The sequence below is a fragment of the Bombina bombina genome, chromosome 4 (genome assembly GCF_027579735.1).
Source record: "Bombina bombina isolate aBomBom1 chromosome 4, aBomBom1.pri, whole genome shotgun sequence".
NCBI classification, from domain to species: Eukaryota; Metazoa; Chordata; class Amphibia; order Anura; family Bombinatoridae; genus Bombina; species Bombina bombina.
In genome coordinates this window covers 4884570-4909360 of record NC_069502.1, presented here as the reverse complement: position 1 = coordinate 4909360, position 24791 = coordinate 4884570, and the positions used below count along the sequence as shown (strand labels likewise).

At 37.8% G+C, this 24791-nt stretch overlaps 1 protein-coding gene across 1 annotated transcript in view; it reads left to right on the top strand.

Annotated features, from left to right (window-relative positions):
- LOC128655833 (vomeronasal type-2 receptor 26-like) overlaps positions 1-20669 on the top strand; it is a 55049-nt gene extending 34380 nt beyond the window's left edge. Inside the window, exons 6-7 of the mRNA XM_053709392.1 lie at positions 18869-19732; positions 20611-20669. Coding sequence (XP_053565367.1) covers positions 18869-19732; positions 20611-20669 — 923 coding nt within the window. The remainder of the gene's footprint in view (positions 1-18868; positions 19733-20610) is intronic.
- Positions 20670-24791: the final 4122 nt, after the last annotated feature.

The window sequence follows — 24791 nt, the reverse complement described above, 5'->3', positions numbered from 1 at the left end:
GGGACGGCTATAGGGGCAAAGTTTGCCCCCTCCTATGCCAACCTGTATATGGGTTGGTGGGAGCTGTCCCACATCTATGGAGATGGAAACCCCTTTAGTTCAGAGAGGCTATTGTAGGGAAACATTAATGACAACGAAAGAGGAGATTGACAAGATTGACAGGTCTACCTTGTTTTATACAAGGAGACTAAAAGACACAAAAAGGCTTTTTAAGCCAAAATTCATAACAACCTACAGTGAAGAATATGGTACAATTTGTAACATTATTCGTAAAGCGCTTCCAATCCTGGAAACTGATGAAGCCCTTCACCCTGTATTGAAAGAGGGGATTCATTTTGTCTCACGTAAAGCTAAGACTCTTGGCAACATTTTGTCACCCTCAATGTTGCCAGGGATCAAAAGCACTAATTGGTTGTCCATAAAACCTGGTTTTTTCAAGTGTGGCAGTAGGAGATGTAAATCGTGCTCCCATGCCACACTTGGAACTGATTTTGTATCTTCTTTTAATAATAAAGAATTTAAGATACAGGAACACATAACATGCAATTCATGTTATGTCATATACCTTTTGACCTGCAGGGGGTGCTACAAGCAATATGTAGGCCAAACGACAAGGGCCTTAAAGGACAGGGTCTTAGAACATTTACGTTCAATTAAGGACCCTGAATCAACTACGCCAATCTCTCTGCATTTTAAAAAGGAACACAACTCTGATAGTTCCCTGCTGACATTTCAGGGTATCCAGCTGATTTCCAGACATCCAAGAGGTGGAAATAGAGCCATGACTCTTAGTAAAAGAGAAATATTCTGGATATTTCAGCTGGATACCAGAATGCCAGCAGGTTTAAATTCTGAATGGGATGTCAAATTGTTTGTTGACACCCATTAGAAGTTAATCAGTCATTAAAAATTGATTTAATCAAATATTTATTTTTGTTGGGTGTGTTTAATACCCAGCACTAATTTTGCAATACTTTGAAATATTATTTTTGAGCACTTCATCTTTAAATAAAAATTAGGAGTATAGTGTATATATAATATCTTGAGTTCTTGGATAAGTAGGAGTTAATTTTTCTATTTCTTTTGTGTTCACATTCTCACTACATATCCCCTATATGCACGCCCATAATGGTGTTAAATAGATTTAATTGGTAGAATAAGGAAGGGTGTGTTTTTCTAAATCCTTTAAATTAACAGGCATTATTGGAAATCAGGCATGGTCACTGATGAAGTTGATATTACCTATATGAAACGCGTTTGACTGACCCACAAGCTGTTGCCTGTCTTTTACCTGCACTTATGCCATATCTTTGATTGAAATATACGAGCACAAACAAAGAAAGCCTGAGTCTTGTCCTTTTTTCAACGTTTGCTGAAATACAGCTGCCGGGTGCTTGGGACGTTGCTTTTCTACTTCTTATATTAACAGTAGAGGGTTGTCCACTGATCCTAGGTTGGGTGTATGGTTCACACACCCCAAAAAAGGAATTCTGGTGCTCCCTTCATGTTCACCTTTTGCGTATGGCAGATGCTCTACTAATCTTGGGTGGAGACTTCAATGTGGCATTGCAAACCCCTGCAGATAGGTTAAAAATCCGCAATACAACACAGATTAAGACAAGTAACTATGCAAATGCCAGGATGTTGACTAAATTCAGAAATGCCCTTGCACTGGTAGATATATGGAGAATTAGGAACCCTAAAGGCTAGATATTTTAAATGTATTATCCTGCTAAGGACACACTGTCACATATTAACATTTTCCTGGTCTCAAACTCTTTAAGCTCTAAAGTTCTAGACACCAAAATAGACACACCAGTTATATCTGACCATTCACTGATTATGATAAAATTGAAGCTAGAACTAGAAAGAAGTTCTCCAAGCACCTGGTGTCTCCCTAAACACCTATTCCATGACATAAATGTCAAAAAGTGCCTGGTAGGTGAATGGCTTGCTTATAAATCATAAAATCAACAACACATTAATGACCCCATCCTCTATTGGGAAGCGGGCAAAGCCGTTCTTAGGAGAGTTACGGCATCATATGTGGTAGGCATTAAAGGGAAAAAGAAACTAAGGGAAGAACTTTTGTTAAAACAGCTGTTAAACGCAAGGAATACATATTTGTGTCACCCCACTGAAATAAATAGAAGTAAGTATAGAGAGGTTAAAACTCATAGGTACACAGTTCTGACACAAAATGCAGCAAGAGACTTGAACGTGACTCATACTAGAATGTTTAGACATGGAAACAAAACAGGACATTTACTAGTCAGACTCAAAAATCTGAGTAAATGCTCAGGCAACATTGCAGCAATTAAAGCCAACAATGTCCTCTACACTGATAATACCGGAATTCAACGAGTGCTTTAAGATTATTTTTCAGGGTTGTATATAGGACAGGCTGTAGAGAACTCTAATAGAACCCCATTTTGGCATTCACTAAAATAACCCACACTGACGAAATACCAACAACAAGCAATAAATGCCCCAATAGACCCCCTGGAGATAACTATAATCATAGGAGAGCTCCCACTTGAAAAAAACCCTGGGCCATATGGTCTCCTGGGTGAATTCTATAAAATACTTAAAAACAAAGTGGCAGACATTCTGATTGAGACCCCCTTGACCTGAAATCACATCGACCTATCTCCTTAATAAACTCAGACTACAAAAACTAGCCACTGCCCTCTCTTGCTTCATTCACAAAGATCAGACAGGTTTCATTAAAGGTAAATCTACTGTAGCTAATATTTGAACTCTGCAATTCCATTTAAACCATTTCTGGAAAAAACATGAGACCAGGGCAGGGGGGTGGAACCAGAAATGCCGGCGATCTAATGGTGGAGTCGGAAAAGGCTTTCGACAGGGTACATTGGGACCATCTCATCTTTACTCCTATAAACTTTGGGATTACTGGAAATTTCATACAATCAATCCAATCTATATACTCCTTGCCACAGGCCGTGAATCTAGTTAATGGAGTACCCTCTCACACTTTTGCCCATGAAAGTGGCACAAAACAGGGGTGTCCTCTTTACCCCATCTTGTTTGACATTGCCTTAGAACCCCTGGCCATAAAAATTATGACGGAGACGGAAGGCCTTACCATGGGAGGAAACACAGTTTGTGGATGATGTGCTCTATATACAAAAAACTGAAAAAATGTACCTTAATTGATGAGTATCATAATAGAGTTTAGTCAAGTTTCCGGCTATAAAATTAAAGGGATACAAACCCAAATTTTTTCTTTCATGATTCAGATAGAGCATGCAATTTTATTTTTTTTTAACATTTTATTTAAATCCCTTCCAGAATACAATTTCATTCAACAAAAAATACTATAAAAATAGGTACAAATATTGTGAGAAGTTTAGAAATACATAATAAATCAGGTAGTTTAAGCTGTACATTCTCAACAAATAACAAGGAAAAAAGAAAAACAATAAGAAAACATGCTTTACGTATTCTGTATTAGGATTCTTTTCTGGTTTTCCTCCACCTCCCTCCATTCCCCCCCTCTAATCCTGCTCCCTGTCCTTATTGTCTTGGGAAAGAAAGAAAAAAAAAAAGGGAATTATTTAATTATTACTACCACATGCCTAGAGTAACTAGTTCAGCATTCCTGAAGGGATAAATCAGGAAGTCAATTTCACTGGGTGGTAAGTCTTTAATGATCAATGACCATTTCAAGAATAATTTTCTGATCTCTCGCTCATTATTTGGGTCTGTATCTATTTGTTCCAATATATATTGCTTTTTTAGATAGTTTTTAGTTTCTGTTATGCTAGGGATTGTTGTCTGTTTCCACTTACTAAAAAGGAGATATCTTGCTGCCAAGATGGTCATGTTAATAATTTTCTTAATGTTTTCTTCATTTAGATGAAACAGAAAAACTATCATTTTTAGTGACAGTGTTATTCGAGAGAGGGCTATTATTTTATTCAACCAGAATTGAATCTTTAACCAAAAGTTCCTGATTTTTGGGCAGGCCCATAACATGTGCTGGAGGTCTGCCATCGGGAATGAGCATTTTGGGCAAGAATTAAAACCACTACTCCCACATCTATATCCTTTTTCAGGGGTGAAGTAGGTCATATATATCAGTTTTAAATGAGATTCCCTCCAAGAAGCGGAGAGAGTGGCACGGGCAGTTTCTTGTATTGAAAGTTGGAGCAATGGAGGATCTAGAGGTTGTTTGATCAGTGCACTCCACTTATTCTGGGTTGCCTCAACATTTTTTGTTCCCTTTACTGAAACCAACAGGTGGTATCCAAATGCAATTGACATACGTCCCAGTTTGGTAACATCAAGCCAGTTTCCAAGAGATTCCAAAGACCAGTTCCATCCATATTTATGAATGAGTTCTAAGGCATAATGTCTTGCCTGAAGATAAGCAAAAAATTTTTTATTTGGTATATTGAATTCTATTCTCAAAGTTTCAAATGATTTGACACATCTCCTTTCAAAGTCGAGAATCTGATATATATTGCTGAGGCCTATTATTTTCCATTTCCTAAATATTCCTTCCTGTATTCCGTCTCCAAACTGAGGGTTACCCAGAAATGGAATATACAGGGAAACATGACGTTCTACCTCCAATATAGCACAGATCTTTTTCCAAGCCAAAATAGGATTATAAATAGTTTTTAACTTCTTGATTTGATTCGGGATCTGATTGGCGTCATTATGTATTAGTGCTGTTAAGTCTAAAGGATAGATTATGTTTTTTTCCAGATCATTATCTGTTACATAATTTTTTAATTGTATCCAGTCAATAACTGTGCGGACTAAGAAAGCTTGATTATATGCTCGTATATCTGGGAGTGCCAGACCCCCATATTTCAGGGGGAGAGATAGTTTTTGAAGAGAGACCCTGGGTTTTCTATTTTGCCATATAAATGATCTAAGAGTGGAATTAAGAAGATCCGCTTTCCGCTTGATAAAAAGAGGGATGTTCTGTATCATATATAGGAGTTTGGGTAAGAGCATCATTTTAAAGGCAGCTATTCGTCCTGATAAGGATAATGGGAAATTTTGCCAATTTTTAAGAGATTCTTTAATTTTATTTATTATTGGAGTGAAATTAAGGAAATACCAGGTATCTAAATTGTGAGAAATGTTAATTCCCAAATAACGGAAAGAATTGTGAGCTATATGAAAAGGGATTTTTATCAATGAATCTTTTGTTTGGGTAATCCAGAATAATTCGGATTTTGTATTATTGACCTGATACCCTGAAAAGGACCCAAACTGTTGTACTATATTTAAGAGTTTAGGTATATTTAATTTTGTATTAGACATGTATATGAGAACATCGTCCGCATATAAAGCAATTTTAGATTCCTTCCTGCCTACCCTTATCCCTTCAATTTGACGTCTTATATGAATGGCAAAAGGCTCTATGGCAAGATCAAAGAGGAGGGGGGAGAGAGGGCACCCCTGTCTAGTACCGCGTTGTAATTCTATGTCCTGTGACATATTTCCATTGACCATTATCTTTGTAGTAGCATTTTGATATAGATTACTTACGAACTTACTAAAATTTTCTTTCAGTCCAAAATTATTTAAGGTATAAATGAGATGATCATGGTGGGCTGAGTCAAAGGCTTTTTGGGCATCTATTGATATTATTGCCTTATCAGGGGCGTCCTGGACTTTTTTAAAGAATATAATTCAGAATAATATTTAGCAAAAAGTTGTAGAAGTTCTTCAGTCGTACCGACTGTCTGAGCTCCTGTATTTATATAGTCTATTGATTGAGGTCCCTTTTCATTTTTAAGAAGTTTTGCTAATATTTTTCCCGTTTTGTTCCCAAATTGATATAATTTTGACTGTATCCTAACATCATTCTGCGTTGTTTTGTAGAGCAAGAAGGAGTCTCTATTTTGTAAGGCCGAAGTATATTTAGCCCAGCTCTGTGGAGAATTTAAAATTATGTGGAGATTATATGCATTAGAAACTGCTCGTGCCAGGTCCCCCTCTCTTTGCTTTAGTTTTTTAGTTCTATTTACATTATATGCTATGATCTCGCCTCTTAGTACTGCCTTAGCCGTCTCCCAAAATAATAGGGGTCGTGAGATATAGTCACGATTCAGAAAAGCGTAGTCTTTAAATTTAGCTTCTAGCCAATTTTTAAATTTAAGATCTGTGGCAAGAAATGTTGGGAAAAGGAATCGTCTATTTGTTTGCCTACGATTTTGTGGTTGAAGATCTAAACAAATTGGAGCATGATCAGAGATAACTATGGGAAGTATTTGGGCCTGCACCTGTGATTTACATAATCTCTCATCCAATAAGAGGAGATCTATCCTTGAGAGAGACTTATGTGCTTTTGAGAGGCACGTGTATTCGCAGGAATTAGGATTTTGGAGTCTCTATATATCCCGGACTTTTAAATTTAACATTAATCTAGTTTTTTTCAACGCACGATCCTGTCTTAACCTGTCCAGCGGACATTTGGGGGTCATGTTGAAATCTCCGCCCATTATCAGGTATCCCTCAGCACACGTCATGAGCCTAGCTTGTATTACTTCCCAGAAGGGTAGATTAAAAACATTTGGGGCATACATGTTACAGAGTGTGTATAATGTGTTATCAATTTTAATTTTTAAAATTATGAATCTCCCTTCAAAATCATTTTCTGTTTGTATTACCTGATACTTAATATTTTTACTTACTAGGATAGCGACCCCCCCCTTCCTCCTAAAACTTGAAGAAAAGAAAACCTCTTGAACCCATGTAGATTTGAGCTTGAGAACCTCTTCAGTTTTCAGGTGTGTTTCTTGCAAGAATGCAATGGATGCATTAATTATTTTCAAGTAGGTTAATATAGTTTTCCTTTTAATGGGGTAGGTAAGGCCACCTATGTTCCATGAAGTGACTTTAACTCTACTAGGCGTGTTCATTATTTGTTAGAAGAAAAAAAAAAAGGAAAAAAAGGGGTGATTAGAGGGAGGAAGGAGTCGTGTTTGAGAGAACTAGAGCCTTCTAGTCTCTCATTACCCTTCTTGGAAGGATCCATACTTATGTTTAAACAATAATCAAAATCACTGTGGCATTTCTGTACATTATGATCTATTGATCTGTAGCAAATTTTTCAGCATAGAATTTTCCAGCTTCAGCTGGAGTATCAAAAACAATTGATTGGTTTTCTACATATACCTTAAGTTTAGCAGGGTACAAGATGTTAGCCCTTATTCCCTGTTGAATAAACTTAGTGCACAGTGGGGTAATTTCCCGTCTTTTATTAGCTGTCTCAATTGAATAATCCTGAAAGAATAGGATTTTAACTTCCTCTAGGAATACGGGCTGACATTTGTGGTAAGATTGTAAGAATGTGAGTTTATCTTGGTAGTTTAGGAATCTAACAATGATTGGCCTAGGTCTGGTATTTTTAGAAGGGTGAACAAGGCCAATTCTATGTATTCTTTCAATAGATGTTTTAGGGAAGTTCTCTGGGATCTTTAAGAGCTGTGGGATTGTTACCGTTAATAATTTAAATAGGTCTTCATATTGTTTCTCAGGGACACCTATTATTCTGAGATTGTTCATGCGTGACCGATTCTCTAGGTCTTCAATTTTATTTTGTAATTTTAAGAGGGTGTTACTTGAGGTTTCAGTTTTGCCATTATATTCAATCATATTATCCTCAAGGTCAGATATCCTCTGTTCTGCCTCTGTAAGCCTATTTGTGAAATGTCTAATTTCTGATGTTAGGTGTGTTATGTCTGATTTAATCTCACTTCTTAACATTTCAAATTTAGGTGAGAGAGCTTCTGATATTCTGAGAACTAAGGACTGGATATCCATGGATTCAGGTAGTGATTGAGTGTTGCTTATATGTGATAATGATTCAGCGGGGGGATCTGCAGTAGCCTTGTTCCGCTTGTCTCTTGGTTTGGCCGCCATTGGGGGAGGTGTGTTTTTAGAGTGAGGATGTAGAAATTTATCCATGTGATTGTGATTCTAAAACAATGTGAAAATATGACAGTGAGTGAAAAAGAAAGAAGGGGAAGAGGAATAAAAAACAAAAAAATCTCCTATTATGTGGGGAAAAAAGGGGGGGAAGGTGTGGTGTGTTGAATTGTGTGGGGTGTGAATCATCTACAGACAGGTGAAGGTGAGTTTAGTGTATGGGCGGGATGTAAAGTATGAAGTGAGAATCAGTATCTGCAATTTACCGCTGTTGTATATCCTTTATCTTTTTTTTTTTGCAACCTGTACCTCTTTAGCTTAGTTAAATCTAAATGACCCTTTCAAGCGTAATAGATAACCATGAGCCACTGTCTATAATATAAATTGATATACTCAAAGTGTATCACCTTCCAGAAATATTTATGTAAACAGGGATATTATTTCAACAATCTTAGATTATTTGCAACAATAATAGTTTCAGGAGAAAAAATATTTGCTCAATTGATACTTTTGATAGTATATCTGATACCACCTTATTTGAAGAAGTTTTTCCTTTGCCCTTGCATAAGTGCAAAATGCAAACCTAGGAATTGTTATTCTATAAGTATCTTAACTTGCACTAGTTTGAGACTTTAAAGCTAACAATTTATATAGCTAAATGTATCTTGCCTTTATAGTTGACCCTGGTTGTACTAAGGGCCTTTTATAATCACTGTGCTATGTGACATAAGACATAGGTTTGTATTCCATTAATACCACAGAATGTAAAAACAATATGTGAAAGCTAGTTTTAAATATATTTCTTTCAAATTTTATACATTCCTTCTGTATTTACCAGGCTTGTAATTATTTTAAGGAATACTTTTAAACTTGTAATAATATAAACAGTATAGGAGATAATGAAAAAAAAGAAAGAACATCCATTTTTATATAGAGATATTTTGCACAATAAATATTTGTCCATATATTGGTAAGTCAGAATGTCCAGTAAATTTAGACAGCAGTAAGAGAAAAATAGCAACAGATTAGTTAGCTACTTTACCGACTCCATCTCTGGGCATTGGATAGGTGGTGGTAGAATCAGGATCTTCCTCATGAGCTGTCCCCCCTGCGCAGCACCGGTGGAGGGGGGAACGTCCTTTAAGCAATGAGACACCGGTTATGATCTCGCTGGTGTGGTATCTGGAGCTCTCTGTGAGGTGTATTGTGGGGAGCATCCATCAAGCATAGCAAGGCCAGGCATGTAGCAGCAGTCCTTACCCCTCTCGCAGCATCGGTGGGAGGGGTCACCAGGAAGGACGGAAAGTACTGCCAGCCTTGAACTAAGGGTCAATAGGCTCTCCCCTTCTCAAAAAAACAGGCTAAGGGGGCCGAAGTAGAGACGAAGCCCACCAAGGGACGCACCGCCCAGCTTCACCTGCAGACGATAAGGAAGGAGGAACCGGGAAACAGTAGAGTCGTATCAGGGACACTATCAGGTAAGAGCGTCCGGGCCCGGACAATTTCAGCGGCCTCCGTCCGCCTCGATGCAAGTCATCTGCAGCCACTTATGAGAAATCCCAAAGAACGGCTCAGTCTGTGTGGAAGGACTTAGGCTGGTAGCCAGGAGCAGAATGTCTCTCAACGGGGATAATAACAAGCCAGTGTTGAAGGTGCTTATTATAGTACTTTAAAATGTATGCAGGCACTTTGAACCTTTCCAATAATTTGTTTGCCAGATTACTTAGGCACTTTAAGAGAAGTACTTAGTGCCGCAAGGGAGCTTCCATTTGCTGCAGCGTGCAGCTATAGTGCAATGTCTTGGCACTAGCAGGGTTCCAGTAGCGGTGTGTTTTCACGCTAGACAAGCCACCCAGGGTTAATGGTTTTAGGCGAGAGATACTCGCCAAGAGCTTGTAGGGTGGATAAATCAGCACAGGTGCAGCGTGTGTCCTCACACCTGGGCTCCTCCCCCGGAAACCAGACAGAGAATCAGAGCATGCAATTTTAAGCAACTTTCTAATTTACTCCTATTATCATTTTTCTTTGTTCTCTTGCTATCTTTATTTGAAAAAGAAGGCATCTAAGCTAAGGAGCCAGACAATTTCTGGTCCAGTACGCTGGACAGCATTTAGCCACCAATCAGCAAACCTAGGTTTGGAACTAAAAAAGGCCTGGCTTCTAAACTTACATTCTTGCTTTTCAAATAAAGATAGCAAGAGAATGAAGATGCTTAAAATTGCATCATGACATATACAATTTGGGTTCAGTGTCCCTTTAACACAGACAAAACTGAACTAGTTTGGCTAACAACACAGTCCACTATACTAGACTTGAAGTATGACTATAAAGTAGTTATGAACAGCTTTAAATACCTGGGAATTAGACTTTCTATAAATCCTAGCAAATAGTATGAAGCTAACTACTACCCACTGAAAAAAAATAAACACATGACCTGATCTCCCACTGGGCAAAACTTCCACTTCTCAGAAAGGATTGGGTTAATAAAAATTATCCTATTCCCAAAGCTCCATTACTTCCTACAAATGATACCTCAGGTTCTACACAAGGCAGACCTTAAGTTCTGGAATTACTTATATTCTCTTTCATATAGGCCAACAAAAAGTGTAGAATCAAATCAAATAGAATGATGAGTTAAATTGAATCTGGAGGGCTGGCGGTCACAAATATAGAGTTTTACAGTTGGGCAACCCAAGCAAAATATGTCCTTGATTGTCTGACCTGCGCAGAATGTTTTACCATTCTGACCCTAGAGCAACAGGTGGTTAAATCTTGGTCGCTACCCATGCTTTCACATATGAATGCTGCAAAGTAGATAAATAATCATGAAATCACTAAATTTCTTCCACTACAAGGAACACCTCAACCTCATTCCGGGTATTACCACACTGGCATTTAGGGAGAGGAAAAACTTCGGCATAGACACAATCTCAAAACTCTTGGATGGAGATGGAAGGGTCCTTCATACTTTTATACACTTACAAATATTATTTGACATACCACACGAACACCACTTTGCATACTTACAGGTAAAACATTACAATACAGCGCTAGTAAACTCTAAAAAACTTCCTGGAAAGGATAACTCTATTTATCAGTTGTTCAACCTATTCTCACATGGGGCTACGTCAATCTCCCCAATATATAAAGCATTAGAAACTTCAGATAATGAGAGCACCCTAAATCATATTAGTGGGAAATGGTCTAAAACATTAGACACAGAAATTCTGACAGCATTAGTGCAGCAAAGCAAACAGAGGGTTAGACGAGCTACACTCTCAACAGATATTAGGGAGGCACATACCAAACTTCTGGAAACATCATACATAACACCTAAGTTGTATAGAAACTAGGACTCAGATCTTAAGGGCAAATGCCCGAAATGTTCAATGCCAAAAGCGTACCTACTCCACATGCTTTGGGCTTGCCCCAAACTGTATTAATTCTGGGGAATGCTAAAAAAATGGTTGAATTCCATGGGTGGAATGGCCCTGACCCTTACCCATCGAATAATTGTATTTCTCAACTTCCAAAATCTCCCCAAAACAGATTTGTTATTCACTCACAATGTTATTTTACAGGTCCTTACCCAAATAAAAAGAGAGAGCAAACAGATACATTTGGAGACCTAAAGGGGAGAACAACTCAGTTTATGAAAAAATGGGAACCTTACATACTTACCGTAGATCAAGCCCAACAGACCCAAGTACTATCCCCAATCAGGAACACAGATTATATCCTCAATGCCCAGTTAAGGTGAGAATAGCAATTCAATTTTGTTTGAAACCCTGGGGCCAATTTATCAATGGTCTGTCTGACATTATTCGCTCAGCGGATCATGTCCGACAGACATCGCTGAATGCCGACAGCATACGATGTCGCAATTTATCATTGCACAAGCAGTTCTGATGAACTGCTTGTACAATGCCAACCCCTGCAGATTTGTGGTTTATCAGCTGCTAGCAGGGGCTGTCAATCAGGCTGATCATATAGGATCGGGCGGCTTGATGTCTTTAGCATCAGAGCAGGCAGACAACTTAAGGAGCAATGGTCTTAAGACCGCTGCTTCATAATAGCTGTTTCCGTCAACCTTGAAGGCTCACGCAGAAACAGGGGCATCAGAGGCTGTTCGGCCCTTGATAAATTGTCCCCTTTAACTTGACCAGAGAAGGCTTTTATAGAAATTCTAAATGTAGCTGGTAGGCACTTTGGGGACCTGAAACCATATATGCAGATGTTAATGTGTTAGAGGGAACTAAGCCTCAACTGCAATTACTGCATTTTTCTTCCTCATCCTCTGTTTAAATATGCAGATTGTGACCATCTAAAATTACAAAATAGGAATCTTATACCTCAAAGGACTGAGATGGAGATGCTTATTATAGTAGGCCAATTTTACTTAAGTAATGTTGGAAAATCGAAGACACATAAATATCTTATAATTGTAGTTGCTATGTTACAAACTTCTCTTAATAGTGGACTGAGAAAAAGCACAATGATTTAAAGCTGTTGGTTGAATGACAATGATTATTATTACACTCTTGTATCACTATTGCCTGCTGTATGTCACACAAATAAAGTACTTAAAACACTGTAGTTACTTGCAGGAAATGCCGAACAGGAGCTCGGTTTCACCACTGCTTTCACTTTGTCCGCCCGCCCCTATTATTATGTAAATGTTTATAAAACAGGATCTCAATGACCTGTGTGTTTTTTGTCAAATTAAAATGTGCTGTTTTTCTCATGTCTGCAACATGGCTTTATAAGAAACGTAAAATAAATTAATATAATGGGGCCTATTTATCAAGCTCCGTAATGAGCTTGATGCCCCCTGTTCCTGACGAGCCTTTAGGCTCTCCAGAAACACAAGTTATGAAGCAGCAGTCTAAAGACCGCTGCTCCATAACCTGTGCGCATGCTCTGAGGCGGTGGACAGACATCGCAGAAAATCAAACCAATCCAATATGATCGGGTTGATTGACACCCCCTGCTAGCAATGATAAATGCCGAGAGCGTATGCTGTCGGCATTTATCGATGTGTAGCGGACATGATCTGCAATATCGGATTATGTCCACTCGCATCATGATAAATAGGCCCCATAAAGTCTTCTTAACAAATATACTTTATTTAAAATGATATGATTATAAATAGCTGGCAAGAAAATATCACCTGAGCATCTTAATGTAAAGTACACTGTAAATGGTTATCCTTCAGCTACTCTCTGCTGATGTTGCCAATCTGCTAAATTCAAAATTTACTTTAGTGTGATCTCATGAATTCTCACTGAAATCTCATGTGGGTATCATGTCTCTTTAAGAAAATGGTTAAAAAAGGAGAACGCCACACACTGAAGAAAATATATATTTTAGTTACTTAGTTGCAATCAACTAAGAAAAGAAAACTGTGATGGTTTGATTCTGCAGTTGTGGAATACATGAATAAAGGAATATTAAAGATTAGTGGAAATATACCTTATGAACTTGTTGTTATAAGTAGGTAAGGTTTGCCAATGATATTTTATTAGAAAAACTTACATTTGACAGTGTCCTCTCTTGTTACTTCTAATGTCTCCAATTAGGGACAGATATGTGCACTGTCCAGTTCTCAGAACTGGAAACCACACAATTTCCAGTCTTAAATTACAAAAAAGGAAGGATTATAAATAATAAGTTAAAACTTTTATAATTTAAAATGTTTCATGTAACATGAGCCCAAGCATAAAGTGAGTTTTTCTGAAATTAACCCTTTTTTATAAACAATAAGTTACTTGTGTATGCGAGAATGATATATAGTGAACAGATGTTGCTTAGCAACCAACATATTAATTTTAAAACTGGGTTGAAACACACTGTCAAGGTAACACTCTGTAAATTAGAACTATTATCCCCATCCTGTTACATTGTATAATATGTAACATACTTACTGCCCATTTGAGGGAGTTCATTTAATCCTGTAGACCATCTACTGCCAACCCTAAACAAAGACTCTACCACAATTAATCTGTACCACATAGTCCTATACTACTGTTGATCAGAATTGCAAAATTATCCCCAAGCACATTCATACTAACCGTACAAGACCTTCATCCTCTATCAACCCTAACTGCACCATCATATATTATTTTATTCAGGGCTCTTCTGCAATCAGTCTTAATCACCCTCTTAATTCTTGGCGCCCATGCCACCTGGACAGCCCTTACATTAATTCCATACTGCCTAGGCTCCTTCAACCTCTATTAACAAATTACCACCCAGAATGCCCTAGCCTCCAAGGCCACACCACATTTAGCTTCTAACACAATTAACTTGCACAACCTATAATACACCACTATTGAACCTCATGGTCTAGTATCCCAAAGCACATTGACACTAACTGTACCAGACCACATGAAAACCTTCCTCATATTAAGTGGACTTCTTCAAGCACCCAAGTGTCTCACCAGTATTTTATACAAAAGCAAAGCCTAAATACTTAAAAAAAAGCCAAACTCACTATGGGGGTAGTTATCAAGCCGTCAACTTTTCTGACTTCGCCGGCCCAATACGCCCACCTAAGCTCGCCTCACATCGCCGCTGCGGACCTGAAAAAATTTGCCTAAGTTATCAAATAAAGCTGTCAAAAAGCCACGGGGCGATGAGCAGCGGACTGTGGGAGTTATCACTCATCCGATCTCGCTGCTCTTCGGCTTTTTCCCAGCTTTATTGCTAGCCTGTCACTAAGCACTCACACTAAACTGCACTGTTCTACCCCCTATACCGGCGCCCCCCGCAACTAAATAAAGTTACTAACCCCTAAACAGCCGCTCCTAGACCCTGCCGCAACTCTGCTAAATGTATTAACCCCTAAACCGCCGCTCCTAGACCCTGCCACAACTCTGATAAATGTATTAACCCCTAAACCGCCGCTCCTAGACCCTGCCTCAACTCTGATAAATGTATTAACCCCTAAACCGCCTCTCCCGGACACCTCTGCCACCTACATTATACCAATTAACCCCTATCCTGCCCCCCCTACACCGTCACCACCTATAATAAATGTATTAACCCCTATCCTGCCCCCCACTACACCGCCGCCACTGTAATAAATTTATTAACCCCTAAACCTAAGTCTAACACTAACCCTAACACCCCCCTAACTTAAATATTAATTAAATAAATCTAAATAATATTTCTATTATGAACTAAGTTAATCCTATTTAAAACTAAATACTTACCTTTAAAATAAACCCTAATATAGCTACAATATAAATAATAATTATATTGTAGCTATCTTAGGATTTATTTTTATTTTACAGGTAACTTTCAATTTATTTTAACTAGGTACAATAGCTATTAAATAGTTATTAACTATTTAATAGCTTACCTAGCTAAAATAAAGAGAAATTTACCTGTAAAATAAAAACTAACTTAAGTTACAATTACACCTAACACTACACTATACTTTAATAAATTATTCCTATCTAAAACTAAATACTTACCTGTAAAATAAACCCTAAGATAGCTATAATGTAATTAATAATTACATTGTAGCTATTTTAGGATTTATATTTATTTTACAGGTAACTTTGTATTTATTTTAGCTAGTTAGAATAGTTATTAAATAGTTATTAACTATTTAATAACTACCTAGCTAAAAGAAATGCAAAATTGCCTGTAAAATAAATCCTAACCTAAGTTACAATTAAACCTAACACTACACTATCATTACATTAATTAAATAAATTACCTACAAATAACTACAATTAAATACAATTACATAAACTAACTAAAGTACAAAAAATAAAAAAGCTAAGTTATAAAAAATAAAAAAAAAATAGGTTACAAACATTTTAAAAATATTACAACAATTTTAAGCTACTTACACCTAATCTAAGCCCCCTAATAAAATAACAAACCCCCCAAAATAAAAAAAATGCCCTACCCTATTCTAAATTAAAAAAGTCCAACATTAAAACCCACCACCCATATACCCCTAATCTAACCCAACCCCCCCTTAAAAAAACCTAACACTAATCCCCTGAAGATCATCCTACCTTTAGTCGTCTTCACTCAGCCAAGCCACCGATGGAACTGAAGAGGAGACCCGGACCGGCAGAAGTGATCCTCCAAGGGGCGCTGAAGAAATCTTCCATCCGGGCGATGTCATCTTCCAAGCGGCGCTGAAGAAGACTTCTATCCGGGGGATGTCATCTTCCAAGCCGGGTCTTGAATCTTCATCCCGCCGATGCGGAACATCCTTCTTTACCGACGGACTACTGACGAATGAAGGCTCCTTTAAGGGACGTCATCCAAGATGGCGTCCCTTCAATTCCGATTGGCTGATAGGATTCTATCAGCCAATCGGAATTAAGGTAGGAAAAATCTGATTGGTTGATTGAATCAGCCAATCAGATTCAAGTTCAATCCGATTGGCTGATCCAATCAGCCAATCAGATTGAGCTAGCATTCTATTGGCTGTTTCGATCAGCCAATAGAATGCAAGCTCAATCTGATTGGCTGATTCCGATTAGAATCCTATCAGCCAATCGGAATTGAAGGGACGCCATCTTGGATGACGTCCCTTAAAGGAGCCTTCATTCGTCGGTAGTCCGTCGGTAAAGAAGGATGTTCCGCGTCGGCGGGATGAAGATTCAAGACCCGGCTTGGAAGATGACATCCCCCAGATAGAAGGCTTCTTCAGCACCGCTTGGAAGATGACATCGCCTGGATGGAAGAATTCTTCAGCGCCGCTTGGAGGATCACTTCATCGGATGGAAGATTTCTTCAGCGCCCCTTGGAGGATCACTTCTGCCGGTCCGGGTCTCCTCTTCAGTTCCATCGGTGGCTCAGCTGAGTAAAGACGACTAAAGGTAGGATGATCTTCAGGGGATTAGTGTTAGGTTTTTTTAAGGGGGGTTTGGGTTAGATTAGGGGTATGTGGGTGGTGGGTTTTAATGTTGGGGGGGGGGTTGTATTTTTCTTTCACAGGCAAAAGAGCTAAACTCTTTGGGGCATGCCTCCACAAAAGGCCCTTTTAAGGGCTGGTAAGGTAAAAGAGCTTTGAACTTTTTAAATTTAGAATAGGGTAGGGCATTTTTTATTTTGGGGGGGTTTGTTATTTTATTAGGGGGCTTAAAATTGTTGTAATATTTTTAAAATGTTTGTAACCTATTTTTTTATTTTTTGTAACTTAGCTTTTTTATTTTTTGTACTTTAGTTAGTTTATATAATTGTATTTAATTGTAGTTATTTGTAGGTAATTTATTTAATTAATTTAATGATAGTGTAGTGTTAGGTTTAATTGTAACTTAGGTTAGGATTTTTTTTACAGGTAATTTTGTATTTCTTTTAGCTAGGTAGTTATTAAATAGTTAATAACTATTTAATAACTATTCTAATTAGCTAAAATAAATACAAAGTTACCTGTAAAATAAATATAAATCCTAAAATAGCTATAATGTAATTATTAATTACAGTATAGCTATCTTAGGGTTTATTTTACAGGTAAGTATTTAGTTTTAGATAGGAATAATTTATTAAAGTATAGTGTAGTGTTAGGTGTAATTGTAACTTAGGTTAGTTTTTAGTTTACAGGTACATTTCTCTTTATTTTAGCTAGGTAAGCTATTAAATAGTTAATAACTATTTAATAGCTATTGTACCTAGTTAAAATAAATTGAAAGTTACCTGTAAAATAAAAATAAATCCTAAGATAGCTAAAATATAATTATTATTTATATTGTAGCTATATTAGGATTTATTTTAAAGGTAAGTATTTAGTTTTAAATAGGATTAACTTAGTTCATAATAGAAATATTATTTAGATTTATTTAATTAATATTTAAGTTAGGGGGGTGTTAGGGTTAGTGTTAGACTTAGGTTTAGGGGTTAATAATTTTATTACAGTGGCGGCGGTGTAGTGGGGGGCAGGATAGGGGTTAATAAATTTATTATAGGTGGCGACGGTGTAGGGGGGGCAGATTAGGGGTTAATAAATTTAATATAGGTTGCGGCAGGGTCAGGGAGCGGAGGTTTAGGGGTTAATACATATATTATAGTTGCGGTGGGCTCCGGGAGCGGCGGTTTAGGGGTTAATACATTTATTATAGTTGTGGTGGGCTCCGGGAGCGGCGGTTTAGGGGTTAATATGTATAGAGTAGCTTGCGGTGGGCTCCGGGAGCGGCGGTTTAGGGGGTAATAACTTTATTTAGTTGCGGCGGTATAGGGGGGACAGATTAGTGGTGTTTAGACTCGGGGTACATGTTAGGGTGTTAGGTGTAGACATCTCCCATAGGAATCAATGGGATGTCTGTCAGCAGCGAACTTGTACTTTCGCTATGGTCAGACTCCCATTGATTCCTATGGGATCCGCCGCCTCCAGGGTGGCGGTTTGAAAACCAGGTACGCTGGGCCGTAAAAGTGCCGAGCGTACCTGCTAGTTTTTTGATAACTAGCAAAAGTAGTCAGATAGTGCCGCACTTGTGTGCGGAACATCTGGAGTGACGTAAGAATCGATCTGTGTCAGACTGAGTCCGGCGGATCGAAGTTTACGTCACAAAATTCTACTTTTGCCGGGATCTAGCCTTTGATAACTAAGGCGAATCAGCCTCACCACAAATACGCTGCGGAATTCCAGCGTATTTGAGGTTGACGGCTTGATAACTACCCCCTAAATGTTTTAAAACAAACTCTACAATCCAGCTATGATTGTAAGGCTAAACTGTCTGTAGGATGTATTTCTTCCATTTCAAATTCTAAAGATAGTTTGGACTTGGAGTGTTTCCCCTAAATTTCATAAGAGTTTAAAAAAATGAGTAGTTAACTAATTAACCAACCAAGATAAGGCTATAAGGGTTCACTATAAAACCTGCATCCTCCCATTCTATTGATGTGTTAATTAACTGATTTTAAGCTAATCAGATATTTAGTATTTATACTGACTGCACAAAAATGTAATGTTTTCTGTTCACAGACATGGAAACCTGCATTTCGTGCCCTGAAGATCAGTGGTCCAATCAAGGAAGAGACACCTGTATTCCAAGAACTGTAGAGTTCCTCTCTTATGAAGACCCGATGGGTGCTGCACTTGCTGCTGTGGCTGTTGTCCTGGTTGTAATAACAGCATTAGTGTTGGGACTTTTTATATTAAATTGGGACAGCCCTGTAGTCCGAGCCAATAACAGGGGCCTCAGCTTCTTGCTCCTCATTGCCCTCATGTTATCCTTCTTCTGCTCCTTGTTATTCATTGGGTATCCTGGGAAAATTACTTGTAAACTGCGACAAACAGTATTTGGACTTTTTTTCACTGTTGCTGCCTCTTCTGTCCTGGCTAAAACCATCACAGTTGTTATTGCATTCAAAGCCACAAAGCCTAATAGCAAATTAAGAAAGATATTAAGGACCAGCATTTCCTACTGTTTTGTCCTTGTCTGCACATTGGGTCAGGCTGCTATATGCACTGTGTGGTTAATTACTTCTCCTCCTTACCCAGACTATGACACCCAGTCCATCACAGGGAAGATGATATTAAAGTGTAATGAGGGATCCCCTATTGCATTCTATATTGTTGTTAGCTACTTGGGAGTTCTGGCCGCTCTGAGTTTCGTTGTTGCATTTGCAGTAAGGAAGGTTCCTGACCGTTACAATGAAGCCCAGATGATCACCTTCAGCATGCTGATGTTTTGCAGTGTCTGGATCACCTTTGTCCCAGCCTACCTGAGTTCCAACAGCAAATACATGGTGGCTTTGGAGATCTTCGCCATCCTGACATCCAGCAGTGGGATACTGGGCTGTATCTTCTTTCCCAAGTGTTACATCATCATGCTGAGACCAGAACTAAACACCAAAGGGAAATTTATAACTAAAGACACAAATATCAAAACATAGATCCTCATTGTAATGAGCATAAATAATTTACAAAATTAATGTTACGAAAAAGTCAAGTTTCTAGTTTTTAGATAATCTGAGCATCTTTGACGCCTTCAGTGCCAGGCGATTAAGATTTGTATTCTACCACTGTAAGTCAGACAGATTTGTATGATTTCACTTTTAATTTATTTAGACTTTACTCTTGATTGTAATAAATGTGAAATAACAATAAAAAAAACTACAATGTATTTTTAATACATGCAACCCTCACATTGGCCCTGATGATCAAACAATTGTCAGACCCACAAGAAATGGAATTGTTGCCTTTAAATTGAAAAAAAATGTGGGTATGGCTATTTAGTCAAAGAAAGTGGGCTGCCCCTCTCTGTTCTGATGAGTGGCAATGTGTCTCCATAGGAATTTAAAGGTATCCCAGCTTCAGCAAAAGTCTTACATCCCCAGCTATCTCTGATCTTGTGGGGGGCTGTATATAAAATATGTTTACATGACATAGGGGCAGATCTAACAATCTGTCAAACGGCCCCAATGCAGCTGTTTCTGTGCGAGTCTTCAGGATCGCTGGAAACAGCAGTTATGAAGCAGCAGTCTTAAGACCACTGCTCCATAACTTGTCCACCTCTTCTGAAGTTGTGGACATCAATCCGCCCAATGTATATGATCGGGTTGATTGACATCCCCTGCTAGTGGCCTATTGGCCGCAAATCTGCAGGGGGCAGCATTGCACAAGCAGTTCACAATTGCACAAGTAGTTCATTCAGCAATGTCTGTTGGACATGATCCGCTGAGCAGATCATGTCGAACAGACACTTGATAAATCAGCCCCATAGAATGTGTGTTTGCTAAAACCCCGACCGCACTGTAACATAGGTGTACAATATTATTAACATATTAATAACACATTTGCTACAGTGCACTCACAATATTATAAGTATAACATGTTCAGAACATTGAAAACCTATATCGGCAATAAATGAAACCCGAAAGTCGTACAACTGTCTTCTATGAGATATTAAGATCACAAAAGCAAAATACGAAATAAATGTGATAACAAAAATCATAAAAGGAAAACCAAATAAAGTTCTGAATCAAGGATATGTCTGTGTCCTCTGGATGAGTTTTTCAGCTTGTTAGCATTCCTCAGTGAGATCCCATAAAAAAGGAAACAGAAAATTGCAACATAGTGTGAATCTGTAACGGCACTTTGAGGAAGTAGTTGTTTTGTAACAAATGACTACTCACATTTGTTGGAGCTTTCCACTAAGCTCAAGGATATGCACACTCCCACTTTATACTGATGGGAAAACAGTACACTAGGCAAAACTTGGATACAAATTTATTTTAAAATATATAAAAGCGTCACATAAGCCTTGATAACACCACAATGTAAGGGTACTAAAGCAGATATGCTGTAACAAATGCTTCAAATTGCTAAACTTGCAAAGAGGTAAATGGATCAGCAGGAGTGTGACCGCCGAAACCAAAACCTTTTTAGTAGCAAGACAATAGCGCTAAGCCCCCAGGTGTCCTGGCTAGTGTAGAGACGCGATAAAACTCAATATAGAACAGTTCAGTTCCGACGTACGTTTCGCTGGTATGCTTTGTCAAGGATACCAGCGAAACGTACGTCGGAACTGAACTGTTCTATATTGAGTTTTATCATGTCTCTACACTAGCCAGGACACCTGGGGGCTTAGCGCTATTGTCTTGCTACTAAAAAGGTTTTGGTTTCGGCGGTCACACTCCTGCTGATCCATTTACCTCTTTGCAAGTTTGGCGATTTGAAGCATTTGTTACAGCATATCTGCTTTAGTACCCTTACATTGTGGTGTTATCAAGGCTTATGTGACGCTTTTATATATTTTAAAATAAATTTGTATCCAAGTTTTGCCTAGTGTACTGTTTTCCCATCAGTATAAAGTGGAAGTGCGCATATCCTTGAGCTTAGTGGAAAGCTCCAACAAATGTGAGTAGTCATTTGTTACAAAACAACTACTTCCTCAAAGTGCCGTTACAGATTCACACTATGTTGCAATTTTCTGTTTCCTTTTTTATGGGATCTCACTGAGGAATGCTAACAAGCTGAAAAACTCATCCAGAGGACACAGACATATCCTTGATTCAGAACTTTATTTGGTTTTCCTTTTATGATTTTTGTTATCACATTTATTTCACATTTTTTTCTTTGTGATATTCGGTATATTTATTGTAACAAAAGCAAAATACACAATTTTTAAAATCACAACAATAATTAAAATACATATTATAGCATTATACAATGAAAAACATATAAATAAAACATTGTATACATATTTATAATATAACCAGAATCCCCCAGCATCTATAGGTGTATTATAATGGGTAGACTTGATGGGCCTTTTTGGTTCTTATCTACCGTCAAATTCTATGTTTCTATTGATGTCTTAATTTCAATAATTTTTTAAAGGGACAGTCAAGTCCCAAAAAAACTTTAATGATTTATATAAGGAATGTAATTTTAAAAACTTCACAATTTACTTTTATCACCAATTATGCTTTGTTCTCTTGTTATTCTTAGTTGAAAGCTAAACCTAGGAGGTTCAAATGCTAATTTCTTAGACCTTGAAGACTGCATCTAATCTGAATGCATTTTGACCACTAGAGGGCATTAGTTCATGTGTTTCATATAGATAACATTGAGCTCATGCAGGTGAAGTGACCTAGGAGTGAGTACTGATTGGCTAAAATGCAAGTCTGTCAAAAGAACTGAGATAAGGGGGCAGTCTGCAGAGGCTTAGATACAAGTTGATCACAGAGGTAAAAAGTATATTAATATAAGAGTATTGATTATGCAAAACTAGGGAATGGGTAATTAAGGGATTATCTATCTTTTTAAACAACAACATTTCTGGTGTTGACTGTCCCTTTAATGAACAGGGGTTGAGTTTCTGTTGACAAAAGTCAATTACATTGCCAAACAATACTGTATAAAGGGATCATATACATTGCATCATCAATGTATGCAGCAATGCAGGTTTGAAAATAAATATTGGTATCAGAAAAGCATTACCTAATTATAATTATAATTTTAGATTCAATACTGACATAAAAAATGACTAGTCCACTCCTAATCCCAAAGCTGGCACAGCCCATACAAAGGCAACATAGGTCTTTGTATGCTGATGTCATAACTGAGCTGAAAAATGGTATAGCTTAGTTGTCAAGGCTTAAATCCCCCAGACCCAAGGTATTCACACTAAAGTACATACATTTTCTAAAAGAACGCAAAAGGGATTTGTCTATGGAAATACCTGTCCAGGATCTGGTTTCAAATATAAGAGCTCTTCATTTATTTTAATGGGACTTCATCCTTGTTAAGGAGATATTGAAACAGATAGTGGTAGGCAGATATAAAACGGTTAAATAAGAATGTGCTATGTCTGTTGAGTGCATGGATATAATATATATATTTTAACCCCATCTCTATCATAGCCCACAAGCTATGTGCAATATGCCATAGGCCTAAACAATCCATTGCATTTTTATGACAGTTCTAAAAAAAAATCACCATTCATTTCTCAAGGTAATTATCACACAGATCATATTTAACCACATAAATGTAATATTAACTAAAAGTAAACACGTTAAAGCTATCCCTACATGTATACATTTACACTACTATTCATGATAACAGAGCTATGATTAACTGTTTTCTGAAACTAAAAACGTGCACAAAACAGTTCAAAAATACATTACAAAGTACAGTTGCACTCATATTAACACTGTCTAATAAATAAACATTTCACAGTACAGTTACACTCATATTAACACTGTCTAATAAATATACATTACACAGTACAGTTGCACTCATATTAACACTGTCTAATAAATACATTACACAGTACAGTTACACTCATATTAACACTGTCTAATAAATATACATTACACAGTACAGTTACACACATAACACTATCTAATAAATATACATTACACAGTACAGTTGCACTCATAAAACACTAGCTAATAAATTTACCTTACACAGTACATTTACACACAAAGGGCGCCATGTACTAAGCTTCAAAGTGACTGTCCGTCTGTATTTCCGCGTCAAAATTCGCTCACGATCTGCTTCTCGTATGTATCAATCTGCGATCTGCTCGAAAAACCACTATTTTTCATCAGCGATCGTAATTTTACTCAACTCATCGTTCTGAAGCCTTTTTCCACTTACTACATGTTCGATCGCACGTAAATTCACTGTAATCGGAAATTATGAATGTTACAACTAATCCGCCCGCTCCAACTTTCACTGTAACTTCGCGTGATTTCCTTCGCGACCATTTAGGTAGCGAATACAATAGAAAACTATAGGAGTTATCAACCTGACGCCAGGTAGAAGTACTTAAGTGAAAGGACTAGACTACTATTGTATCATTATTGGTTTTTGGATCAGTGAATGAAGATGGAGACAGTTTTACACATGTTTCTTTTCCGATTAATTCAATTACGAGGAAGAAGGGCTATACAGGCACCGGTTAACAACTTGCAGAGAAGGAGAGGTAGAAGAATTAGAGTCCCTAGAGTTTTCCTTCCATGTATGGGTTTGGAAAGCATTTCTAATCGAGAGATTATCCAGAGATTCCGTTTGGACAGAGAAGCTATTATGCAACTTTACAATGAAATATCAGAATACCTTGAACCAATGACAGCGCGTTCACAAGCCATACCCGGACTATTAAAACTGTTGGCAGCCTTACACTTTTTTGCCACCGGTTCATTCCAAGCTGTGTCTAGCGTTATAATTGGCATCAGCCAGTCTGCTTTTTCGAGGCACCTAACCAAAGTTATTGATGCTTTGATGGTCGTCTTTCCAAGGTACGTGTGCCTTCCATCGACTCCAGAAGAGTGGCAATCTGTGAAGTCTAATTTTTATAGAATGGCCGGAATGCCCAATGTACTTGGAGCCATCGATTGCACCCATGTTGCAGTCAAACCATCCAGAGAATGTGAGGAAGTTTTCAGGAACAGAA